Below are 20,450 nucleotides of genomic sequence, written 5' to 3'. Positions count from 1 at the left end.
AGGTAGCATTGAAATCATGGACCTCTGGAAGTTAATTAAGTCATTTGTTAAAGCAGGTCCCATAAATCTACATTTAATAACACTTTATTTTTATTTAATATTTTTATTTTTACCCAGTTATATTTAAAACAATTTTTACATTTGTTTTTTAAAACTTTCCGTTTCAGATTCTCTTCCTTAAGAAAGCACCTTCGTTAAGAAAGCACATGTGAAATTATACAAAACATTTCCATAAAAGTTATGTTGTGAAAAGAAATAGATCTTCCCCCCCGCCCAAAAATAATAATAATAATAAAGTAAAAAAAAAGGAGAGAGGATATATTTCAATCTGTATTCAGATACAATCGATCCTTCTCTGGATATGAAGTTTTTTTTAACTTTTATAACATTTTTAATAAGTTCTTCAAAGTAATTGTGGATCAATGTATTGCTGAGAATAGAAAAGTCATTCACAGCTGATCATCCCAGAACATTGCTGTTACTTTATACACAGTACACTTCACTTCCCTTAAGTTCATGGAGGACTGTCCAGGTTTTTCTGATAGCATTCTGCTCATCATTTCCCACAGAACAATAAACTATAGTAACATATCACAGTTTGTTTATCTATTCCCCAACTGAGGGGCATCCTCTCAGTTTCCAATTTTCTGCCCTCAGAAGAGAGCTGCTATAAATACTTTTGTACATAAAGGTCCTTTTCTCTTTTTTTAGAAATCTTTTTTGGGATTCATTCTTAATAGTGGTATAGTTAGGTCAAAGGATATGCATGATTTTATAACCTTTTGAGCATAGATCATATCTTCTGATCATTTATCAATTGGGGCATTGCTCTTTTTTTTTTTTTAATAAATTTGACTCAAAATTATTTTTACAATTACTTCTAACTATATTCCCCCAATTTGTTCTATTCTCTTTCCTTTTGCCCAGTTCCTCCCCAAAAGTGTTTGCTACTGACCACTCCTCCCAAAATGCCCTCTCTTTTATCACCCTACCTCCTTCTCCTCCTACTTTCCTATAGGCTAAGATAGATTTCTGTGCTCATATGGATGAATAACACTTAGTTTAGTCTTCAGCTTAGATGTTTATGTATTTGAAAGTAATATAGAATCATTTATTTTTAAATACAGCTTTAATTCTCCACTGGTTTGATATCAGTCATTTTGGACGCTGTCCGGCTCTTTTGTAATGGACAGTTCCTAATTCAGAACTGCAGGTTACTAAGTTCTTACCCAAATGTCAGAGAAATAAGTACAATCAAAGTGAAAGCTATTCTCTGCTAGAATGAAGTAAAAGTAACTAAGAAAATTATATATATATATATATATATATATATATTTTTTTTTTTTTTTAAGTTTGGACCTGTAATTTCAATAGTTCAAGGAATTTCCTGTAAGGAAAATAACCTCTATGAATGTGCATCAGGTTGGTCTATCCACACTATCTTCTTTTTGGGAGAGGCAACTGGGATTAAGTGAGTTATTCAGGTCACAAAGCTAGTACTTATAAGAGGCTGGATTTGAACTCAGGTCCTCCTGACTCCAGGGCCATTGCTCTGTATAGTTAACACCATACTTCCCCTACAATATCTCAAATACATCTTTTGCATCCACCTTCACGGTGCCCCTCTTCACATAATTCCCCCTACACATGTTCTCTCTATTTATCTAAATCTTATCCATTCTTGAAGGTATAACATTCAACTCCCGACTCTTCCTTCCAAATCTTCCTTGAATTCCTGAGCTCACAGGAATCTCTTCCCTCCTCTGAACCTGCTTCCATTCTAAGTCTGTAACTTATTTGGTTTTTAGCATATTCTACATTGAGGACAGTCCTGGATCTATTTATAATGTTGTGGGAAAAGTCCCAAGAACAGTTCAAATCTTTTATCTATCATAATACTAGCTACATGGTCTTGGGCATATCATTTGCCTTTTGAGCAGTAATCTGCAGAACTTTCCTTACAGTGTGTTGTGATAAGTCAAAGGAGCACCTTGTCAATTAAAAAGTACTATTTAAAAAAAACCAACCTTGGCCAAACTAGCTAATCTCTCTAAACCTCCCTAAATTTCTGCATCTATTAAATGTGATAACTTACACTTAAAGAAGTAATAATGTATACTCCCCAATTTAGAGCTGCTGTAAGAAAACTCCATTTTAATAAATCTTTTAAAAATACTATAGAAGTAGGAACTATTATTATTAATTTCTATAGTATCTGTTGTATAAGCTCTGTTTCTCCAACTAAACTACAATTCATGAGGGTGAAGTTTATCTTGGACTTCTATGTATCACCAGGATTCACCAAAGCAGACAATTCAATATTTGCAGATTTGATTAAAAGCCAAAAGATTGCTCTGTCAGGGGAAAGAAAAGTAATTAAGCAATGTGAGTTTCTGTGTGAAAAACAGCGGGGAAGGGCAGTTTGGGGGATTCCCAGTGACTAAGCTCTGGGTGAGACATACATCAAACCTGAGAGGAGCTCAACGGGCTCCTACTGGGAACCAAGAACAACAAATGTCCGACCCTCCCCTCCCCACAGAGCCTGAGTAACAGAACTGAAGCTACCCGAATCACCAAGATTAGAAATAGAAAGCACAAGGTTGTACAGATCTTATCATAAAAGTAATAAAGAACAACTAAACGCCAGATATAAAGCTTTACAGTTTACAAAGGATTGTCCAAGAGGCAGTCCTATAAAGCAGGAAGTACATGTTTAGCACTGGTTTCCTCCTCTGGGAAAGGGGGGGATAAGAAAGGTTAAGACTTGCCCCAAGATAGGGCTTGAATCTGTATCTCACTGGTCAAGCACTGCCCTCTTTCCACTGAATATGGAGGCTTTCCTTTCCATTTTGGACAGTGGGAACAAGGAGTCCAAAGACCTAGGTTTTAGTCTTGGTGCCACCTCTAATTCATCCACATCTTAATTAATAGCCACCCCTTTCTGGACTTCAGTTTCCTCACACGTTAAGTGACAGAAATTCTATGGTTCTATATCCAACATGCCTTTCCTTTTTGGGTAAACACTTAATGAGTAGCTATATAATTAATTTCTCATGGATGACAATTAAAGAGAGCTCTGCCTTTTTTCACAAGCTTGAAGGTCATAACACACATCCTCCTGTCTGATTAAGATTGTACTTAGCTCCTCCCAGTCAGTTGTACTGTTGTCTAAAATTAAGAAGCTTTTTTTCCAAAAAGGGGAAAGGAGAAAGGATGGGATTAATATAATAGACTGTTATCCACAGTTGCTGGGAATTTGAGGGATGCTATTTTGAATCAGAGGTCAGCAAGGTCAATTAAAGAAGAGAAGGATGACTTGGAATAATGTTCTTTCACACAAAACTAAGACAGCTTTTTGGAGGACAGATTTAGCCAAAGAATGGAAGAAGCTGGAAACCAGCATTGAGGTGGAAAGGGTCACTCGTTTATTTTATTTGTATCCCCAATGTCTAGCATATAGTAGGTGTTTAATATGATTAAATATAAAACAATTTGAGGAGGAAGAGATCGCTTAGTATTAGGGAGCTGAGATAAGGTTTCCCAAAGAGATTCTTTGTAAAAATCATGGAAAGAGGAAACGTCAAATTTAGAGAATATCAAGTAGACCTTTTTTGCTGGATATCAAATGTATACAAGAAAATAAGATGAAATAGGCTATAAGAGTCATCCCGTGGGGGGCTTTGTTACCAAGATGAGGTGCTTGTACTGCAGTCAAGGAGCAGGAATTCCCTGAAAGTTCAAGAGCACAATAATGATATATTCATGGCTAATGCTTCAAGATTTTTTTAGCAGTTATATGGAAGATAGAAGAGAAAAAGGAGGCATTTTAGATACCAAGAGTTCTATCAGGAGATCTGTAGGAGCTCAGGTGAGGGGGAATGAAGATGCAAGTAGAGAGAAGGGAGCATATTTTTAAAATGTTATGAAGACAGAATAGATGAGGTTTGGCAAGAAACTAAATATTGGGAAGGGGTCAGTGAGAAACGGAAAAGAATCAAGAATGACTTTAAGGGTTCTGAATCTGAATGATTAGAATAATTGTGGTGCCCTCAATTGAAATATAGATGTTTGGAGGAAGGATAGATTTCAGAAATATTAAAGAGATTTGTTTAAAGTATCACCGAATTTTAAAAATTGAAAGGGACCTCAACAGCCAACTTGTTCAATCTACACCCTAAGTAATTTCCAGTATGACAATATAAGCTTTAACTCATCTCAGTTAAAAGGCCTTCAATGAAGGGGAATCCTCCATCTCCCAAGGGGACCCATGCCATTTTGGAAAGGCTTCACTTGTGAGAAAGTTTTTCCTGACATTAAGATCAAATTATGCCCTTTGCAATCTCCATTCCACTTGTTTTGTTTTCTGAAGCTAAAAAGAACAACTTGACAACCTTTCAAATTCTTGAATCTATCTTCGCTCCATTCCCAAGTCCCTACCATGACTGGCTTTCTCTCCCCCCTCCCCCAGGTTAAACATCACTAGTTCTTCTGGCTTGATCTTCAAGAGTTTGAGATGCCTACAAAACATTCATCTGAAAATATCTAACTGGCAGCTATTGAGGCGGGGTTGGAACTTAGGAGAGAGGTTAGAGCTGAATAGATCTGCATAGAGATGACTAAATCACTGAACCCATATTAGAAAGGGAGAGAGAGTGAAAGGAGAAAGGAGGGAGAGAGAAGGAATGAGAGTATGAGAGAAAGAGAGAGAAAGATAAGGGGGAAAGGGAGAGGGAGGCAGGAGGAAAGGAAGAAGAAAAGGAAAGAGAAAGAGAGAGTCAAGAGAGAACAAGAATAGAATCACATTATGGTGATAAAAATGACATTTATTCGACAGGATGAAGGGAAATTACCACCACATAAATTCAATAGGCTCAAATAAAAAAAAACCCTAATCCATTTGTATTTGAAACTTCTGAATACATGGATACTCTGTAAATAAATTAATAAAAACCCTCCCCAAGTAATGGGAATGATTGGCATTTGGGAACTGGGAAGCATGAGATGAGGTTTGGTAGCTCTGTATCCCGCCTACTCAAAAGATGCTGAGCCCAGAAATGTCCATTTTCCTATCTTTCAACCACTCGGATGCAAAGGCCTCTGGGAACTGACTGCACACCCAGCAGACAAATGCCACCCTCTGGCAGTGACCTCCATTCGGGAGAAAGAAACAAAGTCCTTTATGTTCACTAGCAAAGGCACGCACACCCAGGACGCCTGGCAAGAACTTGGCTCCCAGACGGCGCTGCTCAAAGGGACGACTTTAAGTAAATAAGCGCAATTCCAAATACTTCGCATTCCCCTCTCAGGCCTGAAGAACGTGTCGGCGTTTGGCACATCGCGCCTCTGGTGACATCGAGGCTGCTGCTGTGTCATAGCCCGGATATGATGACAAGCCTCCATCATGCCTGAGCAATGCTCCCTGCCCATTGGTCCTGAGCTGCAGAACAGAATTTCTCTCCTCTGCAGGCAGAGGCAGCTGGGTGGATGGAAGGCTCCCATTGGGAGCCAAACTCTTCAAAAACCTGAGCGTTCCAGCATTAGAAGCTAGCAAATGTCCAGGAAGGTGTGGAGTTGCGGCGAGAACTCTGTCACGGGCTCACCAGAGAACTCCCTTTTCCCTATCAATACAACCAAAAATGTGTAGGGACAGACCCTTCTTGGAAAGTCAATTCATCAAGGCCACTGAGGGAGAGCAAAGGAATGTCACTTTCCTTTCCTGACCATCAGATACTTACTCAATTCAGAGGCACATTGGCCTTGATCACAGGTTTTGTAAAAAGGGGATTATATCTAACCCTTCATTTTACAAATAAAGACCCTCCCCAGCCAAAAGAGGAAATGACTAAATCCCAAGGATCTTACACAATAGATGAGATTTGAATGCAGGTTTTCTGCTTCTGATGCTGGACCTGTTCACTTCAACAGGATCTTCCTAATGTACCCTCTAGCAGTGATAATCATATTTGGATTCCACAAAGTGGTTTAAGGAAATCTAAGGAGTTAACCATAAAGCTCCCCTTTAGGACCCTCTCAGCATGAGTCATTCAGTGCATGTTCAGGGGATTGAACACAAGGGTCACAGGATTTAGAGCTGAAAAGGATCTGAAAAGTCATTTAATACAACACCCCTCATGATGAAGAAACTGAAGCTTGGAAAAATTAAATTGATTGCCATGAGGCTCCTGGCAATAAGTGACAGGGCCAGGGTAGGAACCCAGGTCAGATCCTGACTTTTACTGTAGAATTACCATAGTTGTCTGTTTTCTGGGGACTAAAAAAGAATGGACAAATCCAAGCAAATCATTCTCTTAATGTCACTAAATGACTCTAAAAAGGGACAAGGACAACTTAGAAATCAATCCAACAATTCAGCAAAATTAATTTTCCTAATAAGTCCTCCACTCCCCAAACTAAAAGTTACCTTTAAATACAACCTCCCTGTCACTTACTATGACCTAGTATCTAACCTGCTGGGAAGTTCTGGTTGAGAACTTATTTGCCAATTAGAAGATTTCTCTGTGTTCTTGGTCACTCCCTAGAGAAAACTTTTTATTTCTCCTTTGCCAAGTTAAGGGCAGGCTTAAGGAATGTGTTGATCTGGGTCCAAACAGAATCTGCAGATTGCTCTACAACACTACTTATTAGAAGGAAGTCATCCCCCTTAGGGGAGAACCAACGCAGATGGGCAGAGGACAGATGTTAAAGTGGGCAGATGGTGCTGTAAATTAACAGGGAGAAGGGCCCAGCATCAATAATCCTCAGAAGCTACTCAGACAAGTAGAAAAAAGTAAGCTCTATGTACTTGACTGTCTTTTGTTGAACCTTGGAAAAGCACTGGGGGGTTTCGAAAGGAATCTTCTGCATTCCTCTGCTCATGAGGATCACTTAAGAAAATATAGGAAGCCACACCAAACTACTGGGAGGCTATGGTGTTATCTTGCTAACAGTCGGACCTGAACAATGCCAGGAGAAGGGGTGTGATCCTGTAAGCCACATAGTCCAAACACAAACAGAGCTAACCCGGCCCTCCTCCCTTGTTCTCCTCCAGGCATCAAAAGAGCCACATTGTCCATCACCCTGGAAACCCTGAACACAATACAACGGAAAAGATGTTGGAGGTTCAAATCCACACTCCTTCCTGAATACGTAGGTTCAGACCCTTCTTGGGAAGTCAATTCATCAAGGCCACTGATGGAGAGCAAAGGAACATCATTTTCCTTTCGTGACCATCAGATACTTGGTCAGATCAAACAAATAGCAGAGAAAGGCATCTTGGATCTAGTCTATCTTCCCCCCCAAAAAAATTAAAACAAAAAAAATAAATAAACCAACATCTGTATACTTCCTTCCTCCCCTTCCATGTTCCCCTTTCCTCCCACTAATCCACATTAAAGACAGATGTAGAAACCTGATCTTTTAAAGGCTAAACAAAAAAAGTCTGATAATATGACTGGGACCAAGTAGTATCATATGGTGGAAAGGGCAATGCCTTAGCGATTAGAAACCCCAACTAATTGTGTGACGGCAGGCAAGTCACAAACTCTCTGGGCCTGAGTTTCCTCTTGCCATATGAGAATAACATTGTTGCAAAGGAATAAATAGGCTAATACATCTTGACTTATAAACTTTAAGGTTCTAGACAAATTTGAGTGATCATTGCTATTAAGTCAGAGAAATCGGATCCCTGAGACTTCAGCTAGGAGCCCAGAGGAAGAATCCACAACAGTATCACAATGACCAAGAAGCTCAACGCTGAGCAAAAAATATTCAGTCAAGCTAAGAACAATATTCATCTCTTAAAAAATGCAAAACAGCCCTAAATACATATGCACAGTCATATGAACACATTTTATTTTTCAAAAACCCCTGGGGACCAGAGCTGCTGGGTGGTTGTCTGGGCTTTGGAAGACCAAAGAACAGCAGACTTAAGGTCCCAGAATTAGGAGGAATTCAAGGGTCAAGTCAGGGCTGCATACCTGATCTGGGTTCCTCCATCAGTAACTTTCTATGTAAGTTGTCCCCTTCATTAAAATGTGAGCCCTTTGAGGAAAGACTTTTGCCTTTGTATTTTTAGTACTTGATACAGAAAGTACCTATTAAATTTGTGGTTGTTAACCATGACCTTTCAGTGCCTCAATTTTCTCATTACACCTTCTCTGAATACAAAGAATAAATAAATGCAAAGAAGAATGACACCCCTCCCCACCAGGGATGTCCAGAGCTTCCTGGGTCAATTCTACACCATCCCCCACCTGCTCTCCCATGCCTAGATATGGAGGCAGTGGTCACTAAAAGTCAATATAACTTGATCAAGAAAAAAGTCACTTTGATTAGTTGACCGGTCCATCTGGGAAAACTCCATTAGGATTTTCTAAGTCTCATCTGAACAAAGCTATTGCTGTAGAAAAATGGGAAGAGGTGAGTCGATTATAGTAAAGTTACATAGATTTCTAAGGAGTCTTATTTCAGGACCCCCCAGAGCAATCATTCATCATGTGATGAAATCTAAAAAAGGCAGTGTGCTGTAGTAGATAGGCAGCTGGCCTCAGAGACAGAAAGATTTGGGTTAAAATTCTACTTCATGACTGTGTGAACCACTCTTGTTCTCTAGGCAACTAAAAACTAAATCACAAAATAGGTGCCTATTAGCATTGTTAAAGAGCAGCCAGGTGTTATAGTGTCTAAAGTCAAGAGAACTCTTCCTGAATTCAAATCTGGCCTGGGCAAATCACTTAATCCGATTTGCCTCAGTTTCCTCATTTGTAAAATAAGCTGGAGAAGGAAATAAGAAATCACTTTAGTATTTCACAAAGAAAATCCCCAATGGGATCACAGAGGAGTTAGACATGATTGAAATGACTGAACAACAACCAAAAAACATCATTAAAGAGAATTTCTTCGCTGAAGGCTCCTGATACCATTAAAAACAGTCCAAAGAAAAAGTCAACCTTGAAGGAAGTTTCTACTGTTATATCCTAACATTGATATCTATGACTTTGATTAAGCCATAAATGACAAGTTTATCTACTTATCAGAACATTAACTTAAAACGGTATTATACAACACAATGAATGCCAGAAATCAAAGTCTTGATAAGACTGACTCTAGAATAACATTTAATAGACAGATATACAGTCGTGCTTGGGTTCCAAAATCAATGTCCCAGACAGGATGGGGGTTCACATATAGCTAAATGGTTCAGATAAAACTACCTTGGGTTGAGTGGTCTGTAAAGTTTTACATGAGTCAAAGTGAGCTATGGCATCAGCAAACCTAATTTAATAATGGGCTGCAATTAGAAGGGGATCAGGGCTAGGATGAGAGATATGATGGTTCTGCTATAACCTGCTCAGACCCCACTGGGAGTACTGAACGCCATTTTAGAAAAGACAATGAATGAAATGAAGGCAGAGGATGGTGAAAGGCCCCAAGATCATGTCTTAGATGTTGAAAGGAAATGGGAATAAGTCTGGAGAAGGGAAGACAGGGAGATGGAAGAGGAGGAGGAGGGGGCTTTTTAAATGCTTGAAGACAGCTGCCCCATGGAAGGTAAAGTAACAAATTCCCTTCTTAAATCTACTGTGAGACTTTAGGTCAAGATATTTTAACCTCTCTGTTCTTCCATTTCTCAGTAACCTCCACTGAACGCCTACTGCTGAGAGATGGATGATAGATATAGGCAGAGGATTTAGTAACCCTCACAGCTAACATTTATACAGCCCTTTGATGTTTGCAAAATGCTTTACAGGCTTAGCACAGTGCCTAGCACATAGATGGCACTTGATACATGCTTGCTGATTTGACATTCCTTATTTTATACTGTTTGATATTGTGTCATGAGTGACAGAACCTTAGAATTGAAACGAATGTTAGAGTTCATGAAGTCTCGCCTCCAAAACAAATGTGCCCTATAATATTCCCAAAAAACGGTCATCTAGCTTCACTACTTTCCTAGGCAGCCCACCTTGCCTCTCGCACTGAATTTTAACTCCCTACTAGTCAAGACTTAGGAAGGAAATTTGGTATCGTAGGGGAAAAAAAATCCTGGATCTGGAATCAAAAGACTTAAGTTTGAATCTCAGCTGCAAAAATTACTAACATCACAACTCTGGGCAAAGGCCCTTTTACATCTCTAAGATTCAAACACCTCATCTGTGAAACATATCCTTCCTGGACTTAAACTACTTCTCAGAATTAAAATAAGGAAAATTGCTTTGTCAACTTTTGAAAAGTGTGAGATGGTATAATGTTTTTTTTTTTCTTTTCCTACAGCCCTCAACTCACCTCCAGCATTAAACAAGAACAAATATATACCATTCAATAATAATAATGGTACACCACGACTATGCCTCACGTCACACTTGGACCCAGGTCCTTTCACTCCAACCCCAGTGCTTTTCCTACTATATCCTGTTTCCCACCAACAAACATCTGTTGGTTTTTAGAAGAGGAGAGAATAAACATTTATATAATGTTTTGTACGTGTTGGGTACTATGCTAAGCATTTTACAAAAATTATTTCATTTGAGATTCATAACAACCCTGAGAAAAAGGTGCTCTTATTATTGTTGAGAAAACTGATATAGACATAAGGCAAATGACTTTCCCAGAGGCACAAAGCTAGTAAACTCAGGTCTTCTTGACTCTAAGTATATGGCTCTCTATTCATTGTGCCACTTCCGCTGCCTCAGTGTTTAACAGTAATACTTTTTCATTCATTCATTAAACAAATGTTTAATTTAAGCAAAATGTTTAATACATGTGAATGCATGTTTATCCAAGTGGATATAGATTGGGGATAGAGATGAGCCATTAAGGGATTGATTCTTCCAGGGCCTGAGTAGTTCCTCCCACCTCATGGCAGGGATGAGGTGATGTGGGCCAGTTACCCTAAGAAGTACAGCCAAGGAAATGACCTACATCCCATTGGGTACCAGCCATCATCTCAGAGGCAATAAAATGCACGAGCTACAACACGTCATGGTGATATTGTAGTTTAAAACACACACACAAAACTAATTCCAAAAAAACATTAGATTTGAAACCAGAGGCCTGCAGCTAACAGATCTCTAAGATCTATCTAGCTCAAAATTCTAGGTTATCTTCCCAATGACCTATTTCCTAATTACCTGGGATAGCTTCTCCATGACCTCTGTACCTGTCACTAACCCTTAACCCTAATTCCAATGATTTTCTGCTAGTTCTAAAATGCCCATTTTCAGACGCTCAGAGTCCCTCTGCCTCTCGCCCCTTCACTCCTCCCTATGTTCTACCATAGCCTCCACCATGATGAGTGAGCTCCAAGTGGCCTTTGCCAAGACTTTACTCTCTGGGGTCTGGTGGGAACAAGGCAGCAGGCCTGACAGGTTTCCCATCTGTTGCCAATGCCCAATGGTGCCTGAATGCCAAGCAACTCCTCCACCACCCTGTGTGCAGGATTTCTAAATAAAACTCCCTATTTTGCGTGTCTAGGGCCAAGCTGGAAAGGCAGTCTCCTGAAGCTTCAGGCCTGGGTGTTCTTTCACACCCAGCACAAGAGGAAATATTTCTAAAGTGCAAGCGTGTAGGCCAGTAGGGGACGGGGAGGGGCCTGGGCTTGGGAACAAGCCCTTGGAAAATACTGCTGAAAATAACTGCGAAAGAAAGGGAAAAAACCACCCTCTTTTCTGTTACTGGGCTTGGCAAACAACAGGTGCAGGGTGAGGCTGCCCCCAAGGGTGGCTCCTGATGGAGAAGGGCTGTGCCCCTGGCCCCCCACCTTTGCTTCGGATAAGCTATAAAACAGGAAACTGGGGGGCAGGGTTGGGAGGAGGAGGAGAGGCAGAGAAAGGGGGTACAAGGACACTGCTTGTCAAAGGCATCCTGAAAGTAAAAACAACCCATGTGACTGTTTTGAGAGTGTCACCACAAAAGAGAGATAAAAGTTGATTTCCTTCCATCTTTATTTTTCTCCTTTCTGCTCCAAGGGAGCAGCTTCTATGAGAAGAGGAAGGAAAGACCCCGAGCTTTTGAGAGGAGCTCCATATCCTGCTTCTTCCCCCCAGCCCTTCTCAGAACAAAACCCAGGGGGATCCACTGCTGGCTTCAGAGCTAGGAAAGGCTTCCTGGACCCTCATGAGCAGAACGCCACTTTCTGGAGAAAACATCTACAAACGTATTTCTAAGAGCTTTCAGGCCAAAAATATACTTCATGCTTCTGAGGCTCCCTTTGTCTCTGACTGCTGATGCACCTGGGAGACCTTTGAAGGACTAAGCCTATGCCAAGTACAGCCCTCCACCTGGATGATTATCCCATTCTCGGAGGTTTGGGCTTCTCTCATTTTATGTTTTCACTGCACAGCAAAAGAGATTCTGCGGGCCAGTATTCTATACTCTCTGTGGTCTTAGAATCAATTCCAGCCTCAGTTCAGTTATTCTGCTCAGGGTTGTTCAAAACTCCTGGGCTTTTACCCCAGAAATACCTGTGACTAAGTTTCACATCCTATAGAACTCTTTAAAAAGTGTAAAAAAAAATTAAATTAAAAGATTGGGGCAAGACATTAGCTCTCTGGGATTCATCTCCAGGTCGGCAAAAATGAAGGAGCCTGATAAAATACTTAATCTCCAAAGGCCCCTTTTAGCTTTATAAACAAACCAAAACTTCGCCATAACTTGATCTCTTGTGATTACAGAATCACAGATCTAGAACTGAAAAGGACTCTATCACCTTACATTAATGTCAGAAGTAAGTTTTGAAAGCAAAACCTTGACTGCAGAGCCAGTGCATTTTCCACTGTACCACACTTGTGTTGATCAAAAGGATTATGATTTACATATTAACAGTTTTTCTCTGTTGTAAAAAGATCACCTATCCTACTAATTTCTACCCAACTTAAATGCCACTTCTATAATATATCTTTCTTGATGCCCTTAGGAGAGGAAAGGTTCTTAACCTTCAAGGGGGTAGGGGAAAGGAAGAAGGCATCTGGTAAAACTAGGGGATAATACATTATTTTTTAAAATTCATACTTGAAGGAACTTTTTTTCTGCTCTCTGGCAGCTCCTTTTTCCCCACTGGTGAGTTCCTCCTACCAGGCCTCTTTTTAGAGGAAGAGGCCACGGATAGCCTTCCCAGCTGTATGACTCTCTGGAAACCAAGCTTCATCCATAATCTCATCCTATCCATCTGACCCAGGGGCCTCTTTAGCCCTGCCAGCCCCCTTCTCTTTTTGGCGAGTTCCTTCTGGGGCATCTGTTTGGGAGAGAGGCCTGTATCAACCAACTTCTTTCTGGCTTTCCTTACTTCAGCACTCACCGCCTCAGCACCTACTGCTTTCCAGCTCCCTTTTGTGTGTTGCCTTGCCCTATTAGATAATAAGCTCCTTGAAGGCAGGGCTTGCCTTTGTTTTTGCTTGTATCTTTATCCCCAGAACATACCTCAATGCCTGGTACATAGTGAGTCTTAATAAATGGGTGTTGCCTTGGTTTCCATTTCAGTTAGAGATCAGTGAAAATAAGGATGTAATTTCCTACCCATTCAAGTTCATGACCCTACCCTAATAATAACACTTTCCCATTTGGAGCTCAAATTTGTAGTGTATTTATGTATATTTTGTATTATAACTACCTTATGAGCATAATACAATGACTTATGAGCAAGAAGTGATACAGGAGAGAAGATTGAGAAAATATGATCAGAAAAGATGGATTGGTCATGATGAGAATAAAGGATAATAGACAGCTTGTGTTGTCTTACATGTGGGGTTAAAGCATTTCCTATCAGAAGTGATGGCCTTAGAATGCAAGGAAAGACATATCTACTTTTTAATAGTATAGTAAAGGAATGTGTATTGCTTTACTATACATATCCATTCTGAGAGTTTTGTTTTTCTTTTTCAGTGGAGGAAGGCAGGGAAGAGAAAAAGGAAAGAAGATGGATTCTATTTAATTGGATGAAAATTTAATTTTTAAAATGATCTGCAGAATCAATCAATCAACAAGCACCTATGCCAACCATTAGACCTATAAAAACAAAAATGAAACTGTTCCTGTCTCCATGGAACTAGTATGTTTTGGGAAGAAGGCAGCATGTATATGCTTAATATATAAACCTTTACCTGGCTCCAAATCTTATTTCACATTCTTTCCTTTCATGGACTCTCAGGCAAACTAGACTAACTAGTCACTGAACTCAATATATCTTCTCCTGCCTCCACAGCTTGACAAAAGTTGTCCCCAGTACCTAGAATGTATTTTCATTTCCAACTTGTAGAAATGTATTTTCCTTGAGTTCTACTCAAATGTCACTTTCTCCCAAGAAGCCTTCTGATTCCCTAGTTGTTACTACTCCCTCTTTCCTCAAATGTTCTTGTTACCTTGACTCCATTGATTGATTCCCAGCTCCTCTGACTCTGAAGTCACTATAATTTCCATTATATCATACGGACTCTGTAAAGTTATATCCTTTTATTGGAAGGATTTAGTGGCTCAGTGGTTAGAAAGACCCAATTTCAAATCCAGCTTTAGAAACTCACTAGCAATGTGACCCTGAACAAGTCACTTAATGTTTGTCTCAGTTTCTTAAACTATAAAATGGAAAAAAAAAATAGCATCTATTATCCTGAGTTGTTGAGAGGATGAAGTGAGATGTTTGTAAAAAGCCTGGAACATAGTAGGCTCCATATAGGTGCTTATTTACTTCCCCTATAAGAATTTAGTTCATTGAGAGCAGAATCTATTTGGTGATTTTTTTTTGTCCTTGCACCCTAAGTATTCACAAGACACACAGACACACACTCACTCTCTCTCTCTCTCTCTCTCTCTCTCTCTACATATATTTATATATGTATATATATATACATACACACACACATACACATATATGTGTATATATATGTATAAATGCATCTATACATGTGATCTACAAATGTACATATAAACTCTATACACACATATAATAGGTACTTAATAAATGTTCATGAAACAAACTAACCCAGATTCATACAACAAAAGAAATAACACTGAAGTCTTAAAAAAAATTCCAGGATTCTCTCAAATATATTATTAACATGTTCTACTTAACGCAGGGTAGAGACTGAGAAGTTATCCGAGAGGCACCCAGCACAAGGGGCCGCCAGGAGTGGTTTATTCACTTGCCCGGTGGGCCAGCCCAGACTGACCCAGTGCCAAGCTACCCCTCACCCCCACACCCATCATCAAATTATCAGACCTTTTCATTTAGCATGTAGCTTTTCCAGGCAGACAAAAGCAAAGCTGAGTCAGACTGCTTTCCTTTCCCCAATTGTTTGGGGAAAGACAAAAAGGGCGCTGACTCTTCGGGCTCATCGAGCAAACACCTGATCGCTTGCCTAGGAAACCAGGCATGGGGTTATTAGCAGCTCAGGGTCACACGGACAGACACACACACTCTTCCTCCCCCCTCTGGCTAACTGTACTTTCAGTGACTGAAAAAAATCACCAGAGCAGAAGGCAGCACAGTTCCTGATTTACTGATCCTTGCAAATAAAGAGCCAGCTGATTCTCCATCCACCTACTCAATGCTCAAGCCTCCTCTTCAAATTCACTCCTCCCCTTATTGTCCCTTGGCAACTAATATATAATTTAGAGTCCACATTGTCATATGCAGCAAAAGGCAAGTGCCTATGAATTAGTAACAAAATGCGGGTGCCGGAAGACAGGGACAAAAACATATCAACAGTCACTTGCACAATTACACAAGGTTAAATCTATAACCTACTTTTTTTCACCCTTGGTTACCTAAGGACAGAACAGTATGAGATCAGAAACCCAAAGGAGAAGGGAAAAGGACTTTCTGCCTGAATTACATGTAATGAAAACCATTTGGTGACTTCCTCATTCTCCCCTCCAATTCATAATAACCATCCTTCACCTCATTTGATCATTATAATAACCCTGGGAGATGTTCGAGATATGCAGGAAAGAATTATTGCCTCCTACTTTACAGATGAGGAAACTAAGGTTAGAGATTAAGTGGCTCACCAGTTGAGCCTGGGCTGAAATCCTGATTTAAGGCCTAGGGCTTTTTCCATGACACAGCATTATCTCAACCCTTACTCTCCACCATTCAACCTATTTCCCTTCTAGATCATTTTAAGTCTTATATACTAGGAATGCTATATAATATATGGCATATATGTGAAAAGGCCAGCATATAACTCTTGGTCTAGAAGGGAGATGTCATGAGCTCCCTATTACTAAGTCTTTAAATAGAAATTATATAAGTGCTTATCAAGAAGGTTATGAAAGAGCTCTCAGTTTACCTATCAGCTGAATTGGATGAACTCTTCTCAATATGAGTACCCACGATTCATTAGAACTGAAATGACAACTATTTTTTCCAAGGACATGATACGTGGACTCAGTTGGGGAAAGGTAGTCTAGTGCTCATTAAAAAAAAAAAAAAAGAAAAAGAAAGAAAAAAAAAAAGCCTATTTTGCTCTGTAAGCCTTGACACACACACACATACCCCACCCCTGACCAACGTCCCTCAAAAAAAGAAAACCCCTATCAATATTCTCTTTCTGCAATGGTACAAAGAGACCTACATCAATCATTAGGCACTTGAATGAAAGTGGTATGACAGGGTCTATTATTCTCTTGAAGTACACTCGTCTTTTTTCCGAACAGCTGCCAGACCCTATTAGATGTACAGAATGAGGGCTGAGCAGGGATGGGATCTGCTATTGAAAAAGGGCAAACAATAGGCCCCTTTACATAGGGGATTCAGTCTCTGTATAACATCTGGCCAAAATCAATTTTTGACCTAATGTTACTTTCATTTACTATCGGACTTGGTTTCATATGTAGCCTGTCATCTCACTGAGCATTAGAACCTGTGCTAAGGCTGTCCTGAAAAGGCTTTGGGGGTGTGGTCAGCCTGCAGTCACACATGGAAGAAGCACTTCTGATCAAGGAGTCTATTTTCGTAGTCTTGGGCTCTGCCCGGATTTTTTCCTCCCTAGTTCTCATAGTTTCAAGTTTCTGAATCCTTGAGAAAGTGGTCTTAATTCTTTATCAGAGGGAGTTGGGCAGTTTGTGAAGAAAATGAGAGTAAATAGCTTTTAAGTCACAGTAAAGCTAGAGTACAAATGCACCATTTAAACTGGAGAATTTTAGGACAAATGGATTGCTACCTTCTTTAAAAAAACAAACAAAAACAACCAAAAACAGAAAAACCCAGAAACAAATGGATTTGCTCCTACCCTATAAGAATTATTCTGTCCTCCTATCTAACCCCTCCATTCCCATAAAAAAAAAAAAAAAAGTCATATTCACTTACCCATAAGATCTCTGGATAAAAGCGGGGTGTAACTGCTGAACACCAATTGTAAAACCTAGAAAAAATAATATTGGAAGTATAAGAGGAAATATTGAAGGTGATTATTAGGTTGCTTGCACATGTGTGTACATACTCACTAGATTTGAGCACAAGCTGTCTTACATGAGTCCTTTATTAACATGCATTTCTCAACTCAAGAGATCTAGAGAATGTCCCAATCCAGCCCGGGGTTGCCTCTAGGTAGAGCTGGTCACACTATTTAGCTTCAGAGGTAGGTATAAAAACTCTCTCTCCTTTCTCTTTTCATTTTCTAGAGGAAGTGACAGCTCTGGAGACAGTAACAGCAACCACTCCCATTTCTACACTACATTCTCCCCAGCGACCCCAGGACCAGGCAGGGGAATTATTTTCCTCCTTTTAATTCTTAAGGATACTTAAGTTGACCTCTAGTTACATGTCTCAATGGAAAATGGGGATTTAGCTCTAGATTTCTGCACTCCTCATTCAGCCTTCTTTCACACTGTTCCCGTAAAAGTTCAAGTTTTTGGTTCATGTTCCGTTTTGGCTTTTCCTAAACGTAGGGCTTACTTTTGTCAAAAGGGGTTTCTGACTCTGACCCGAGTACAAATGCCAAGTGACGACTGGGCTCCCTGACTCTGGGGAACACAAAGTAACCAACAACAGCTGATTCAATGACAGCACGAGGCCGAGGCTGTGAACGTGCATTTTATACTCTACCATCCATAAGTATGCTGAATATAGTCATGTGAGTAGGGAAAAATGGAGGAAGAAAAACAAATCAAGGTTGTTCCTCTCACCAGTGTGAATACTCCTTGGCTTGGCTCCCAGGTATGCCAAATTAACGTTCGCTTTGCGGCCATCTATGATGGGGTTGGGGTCTTTACAAGCTCTCTCTGCTGCAGCTCGGTCTGCCATGGTAACCTGGAATGAAGCACACGAGTTCACAAAGGTCCTACCCACACAGGGTCTTTCTCTGTACTATAAAATCTTTCCATTTTAATACTCACTCTCAAGTGGGATGAGTAAGCAAAGGAGGAAGCTCACTCCAAAGGGAGTTCCAGGTGTTTTTCCTTTCCACCTCAGCTTTACCCAATGCCCACTGGGATAGTTCCTCAGACTTTCCTACCTGCCACTGAGCATTGTCCACGGTGTAAAAGAGCCCAAACCCAACCCCAAACCTTAGTTTGGGGAGAACAAGGGAAAAAGGGGGGGCCTTTGTTGACCATCTAACAAAAGGCACCAGTGGGACAAAACATTTGGGTAATTCTGAAATTCAAAAGCATCACAAATAACGAGAGAGGAGAGAAGCCAAAGTCGGCCAGGTCTCCAAGTTCAAATTTGGGGCTGCTCCGTCCCACCAAGTCTCCCAACTTCTCCCACCGGGAGGGAAAGGCTTGCCAACAAAACATGGTGTCACACAACACTTAGGGGGTCGGCCTGGGAATGAGGAATGAACTTGAACATGGTGTCCTTTCTCTTCCAAGTTCCCCGGGAGAGAACGGGGCTGGAGACCATAGAGGTGGCCACTCTCCCCCGCCCTCGGGGCCTCTCCGAGAACTAAGCGGGGGTGACTGCATGTAAACTTTTTTAAAAACTTTCTCCGCAAGTCTAGAGTTTGTTCTGAAATGAAAACGTGCTGTGAGCTCCCTGCAGGTGCAGGGGACCAGAGCTGCTCACCGCCTAGGGAGTCTGGGCCAGGGTCTCCGGGGGGGTGCGCACTGCTCAGTGGGACGCACGCACAGTGGGGGCGGGGTGGGCAGGAGGGGGACGGTTGAAAAGCCGGGGTCTGACTCGAGTTTAGAGACGGAAGAGCGAACGGCTCACCAGCTTACACAGACGCAAACAGCAACTCCAGCTGAAAGGTTACAGATAAGACGGTGGGGGAGGGGAGGAAAGTAGGAGGGGAGATAGAGACCGGGAGGCCCAGTCCCGATGACAGGTTCTACAAGGAGGATGCCATCCCCCGGAAACGGCGGAGAACATAAGCGTATTTATTGAAAACCTTCTAAAGTTCAGTCCCAAGGAAAGGCACGCGCGCCCAGGGAGGTCGAGAAGGGGAGAACCAGCAGGCAGCCTCATCACTTCCAAGTAAAGTTTTCGGCTTCCACGGGGAGTCGGGGGCAGGGAAGACACTGGTATCTAGCCGGCGCGGGGTCACTTACAAAGCCATAGCCCCGGGACTTGCCCGTCTGGCGGTCGGTGATGACCACCGCTTCCTCGATGTCCCCGAAGCCCTCGAAGTACTTCCTCAGGGAGGAGTCCGTGGTGTGGTAGGGCAGCCCCCCCACGAAGATCTTGGTGAAAGTGGTATCCTTCTGCAGGGTGTGCATGGTGCCGGCCGGGGGCCGCCCGCCGCTCAGCGAGCACGGCGCCTGTTGGAGGAGCATCCGCGCCGGGGCCGCGGCCAGACGGAGCCCGGGGGCCCCGGGGGAGCCGCGCTCGGCTGGGTCGTGCGCGCCCACCACCCCCTGCGCCCCCAAAAAACTCCCCCTCCAAAGCGCGTCCCCTTCCTCTTCAAGACGGAGCGAAAAGCGCCTGCTTTCTCCACGCTCAGCGCATCGGGGAGTGAGGAGCAGGTGGTGCGCGGGCCCAGGCACACGCAGCAGCAGGAGAGCGGTCCGGGCTCCGGCGCAAACGCAGCCTCGCGCCGCGGGGGGTATCGCCACCTCCGTGGCCGTCCCGGCTCTTTGTAGGCAGCACCGCCCCGCTCCCGCCCTCGGGCCCGCCCCCGCCCCGCCTCCGGGCCGCCCCTGGGCCCGGCGACCGCCGGGAAACGTAGTCCCTGGCCCAGCCCTGCGCTGCCTCGTTGCGTCCGTCCCGCGAGGCCCGTCCGAAGAGCGGGCTTTCCAGAGGACACTAGGTGAATGACGGCGTTTGCAGCTCGGGGTCTGGTCCGTGGGCTGAGTGAAAAATGAAAGCCTGCGGGAAGAGACCCCTGGGTCTTGGAAGGGAGGGTTCCCCAGCTTGGAGTCCTAGAATCTTCCATCCACGGGGGTCAGAGACCATCTCCCGTCTGACATTTGACAGGAAGGGGACTGAGGCCAGAGTGCCACCAAGTTTTAGGGCCTTTGGAACATCTTGTGTAACTAGTGTATTCCGAGAAACAGGCCCGGAAACGGGGCCTTTTACT

At 42.1% G+C, this 20,450-nt stretch overlaps 1 protein-coding gene across 1 annotated transcript in view; it reads right to left on the bottom strand.

Moving 5' to 3' along the window:
- The window catches only part of RBM38 (RNA binding motif protein 38), a 30,856-nt gene extending 10,868 nt beyond the window's left edge, over positions 1 to 19,988 (bottom strand). Inside the window, exons 1-3 of the mRNA XM_074288674.1 lie at positions 19,483 to 19,988; positions 18,118 to 18,241; positions 17,300 to 17,354 (exon numbers count right to left, since the gene is read on the bottom strand). Coding sequence (XP_074144775.1) covers positions 17,300 to 17,354; positions 18,118 to 18,241; positions 19,483 to 19,707 — 404 coding nt within the window. The 5' untranslated portion in view covers positions 19,708 to 19,988. The remainder of the gene's footprint in view (positions 1 to 17,299; positions 17,355 to 18,117; positions 18,242 to 19,482) is intronic.
- Between the last annotated feature and the right edge of the window lie 462 nt (positions 19,989 to 20,450).

Source organism: Sminthopsis crassicaudata, chromosome 2 (assembly GCF_048593235.1).
Source record: "Sminthopsis crassicaudata isolate SCR6 chromosome 2, ASM4859323v1, whole genome shotgun sequence".
Lineage (NCBI taxonomy): Eukaryota > Metazoa > Chordata > Mammalia > Dasyuromorphia > Dasyuridae > Sminthopsis > Sminthopsis crassicaudata.
This window is presented reverse-complemented; position numbering and strand designations above follow the sequence as displayed.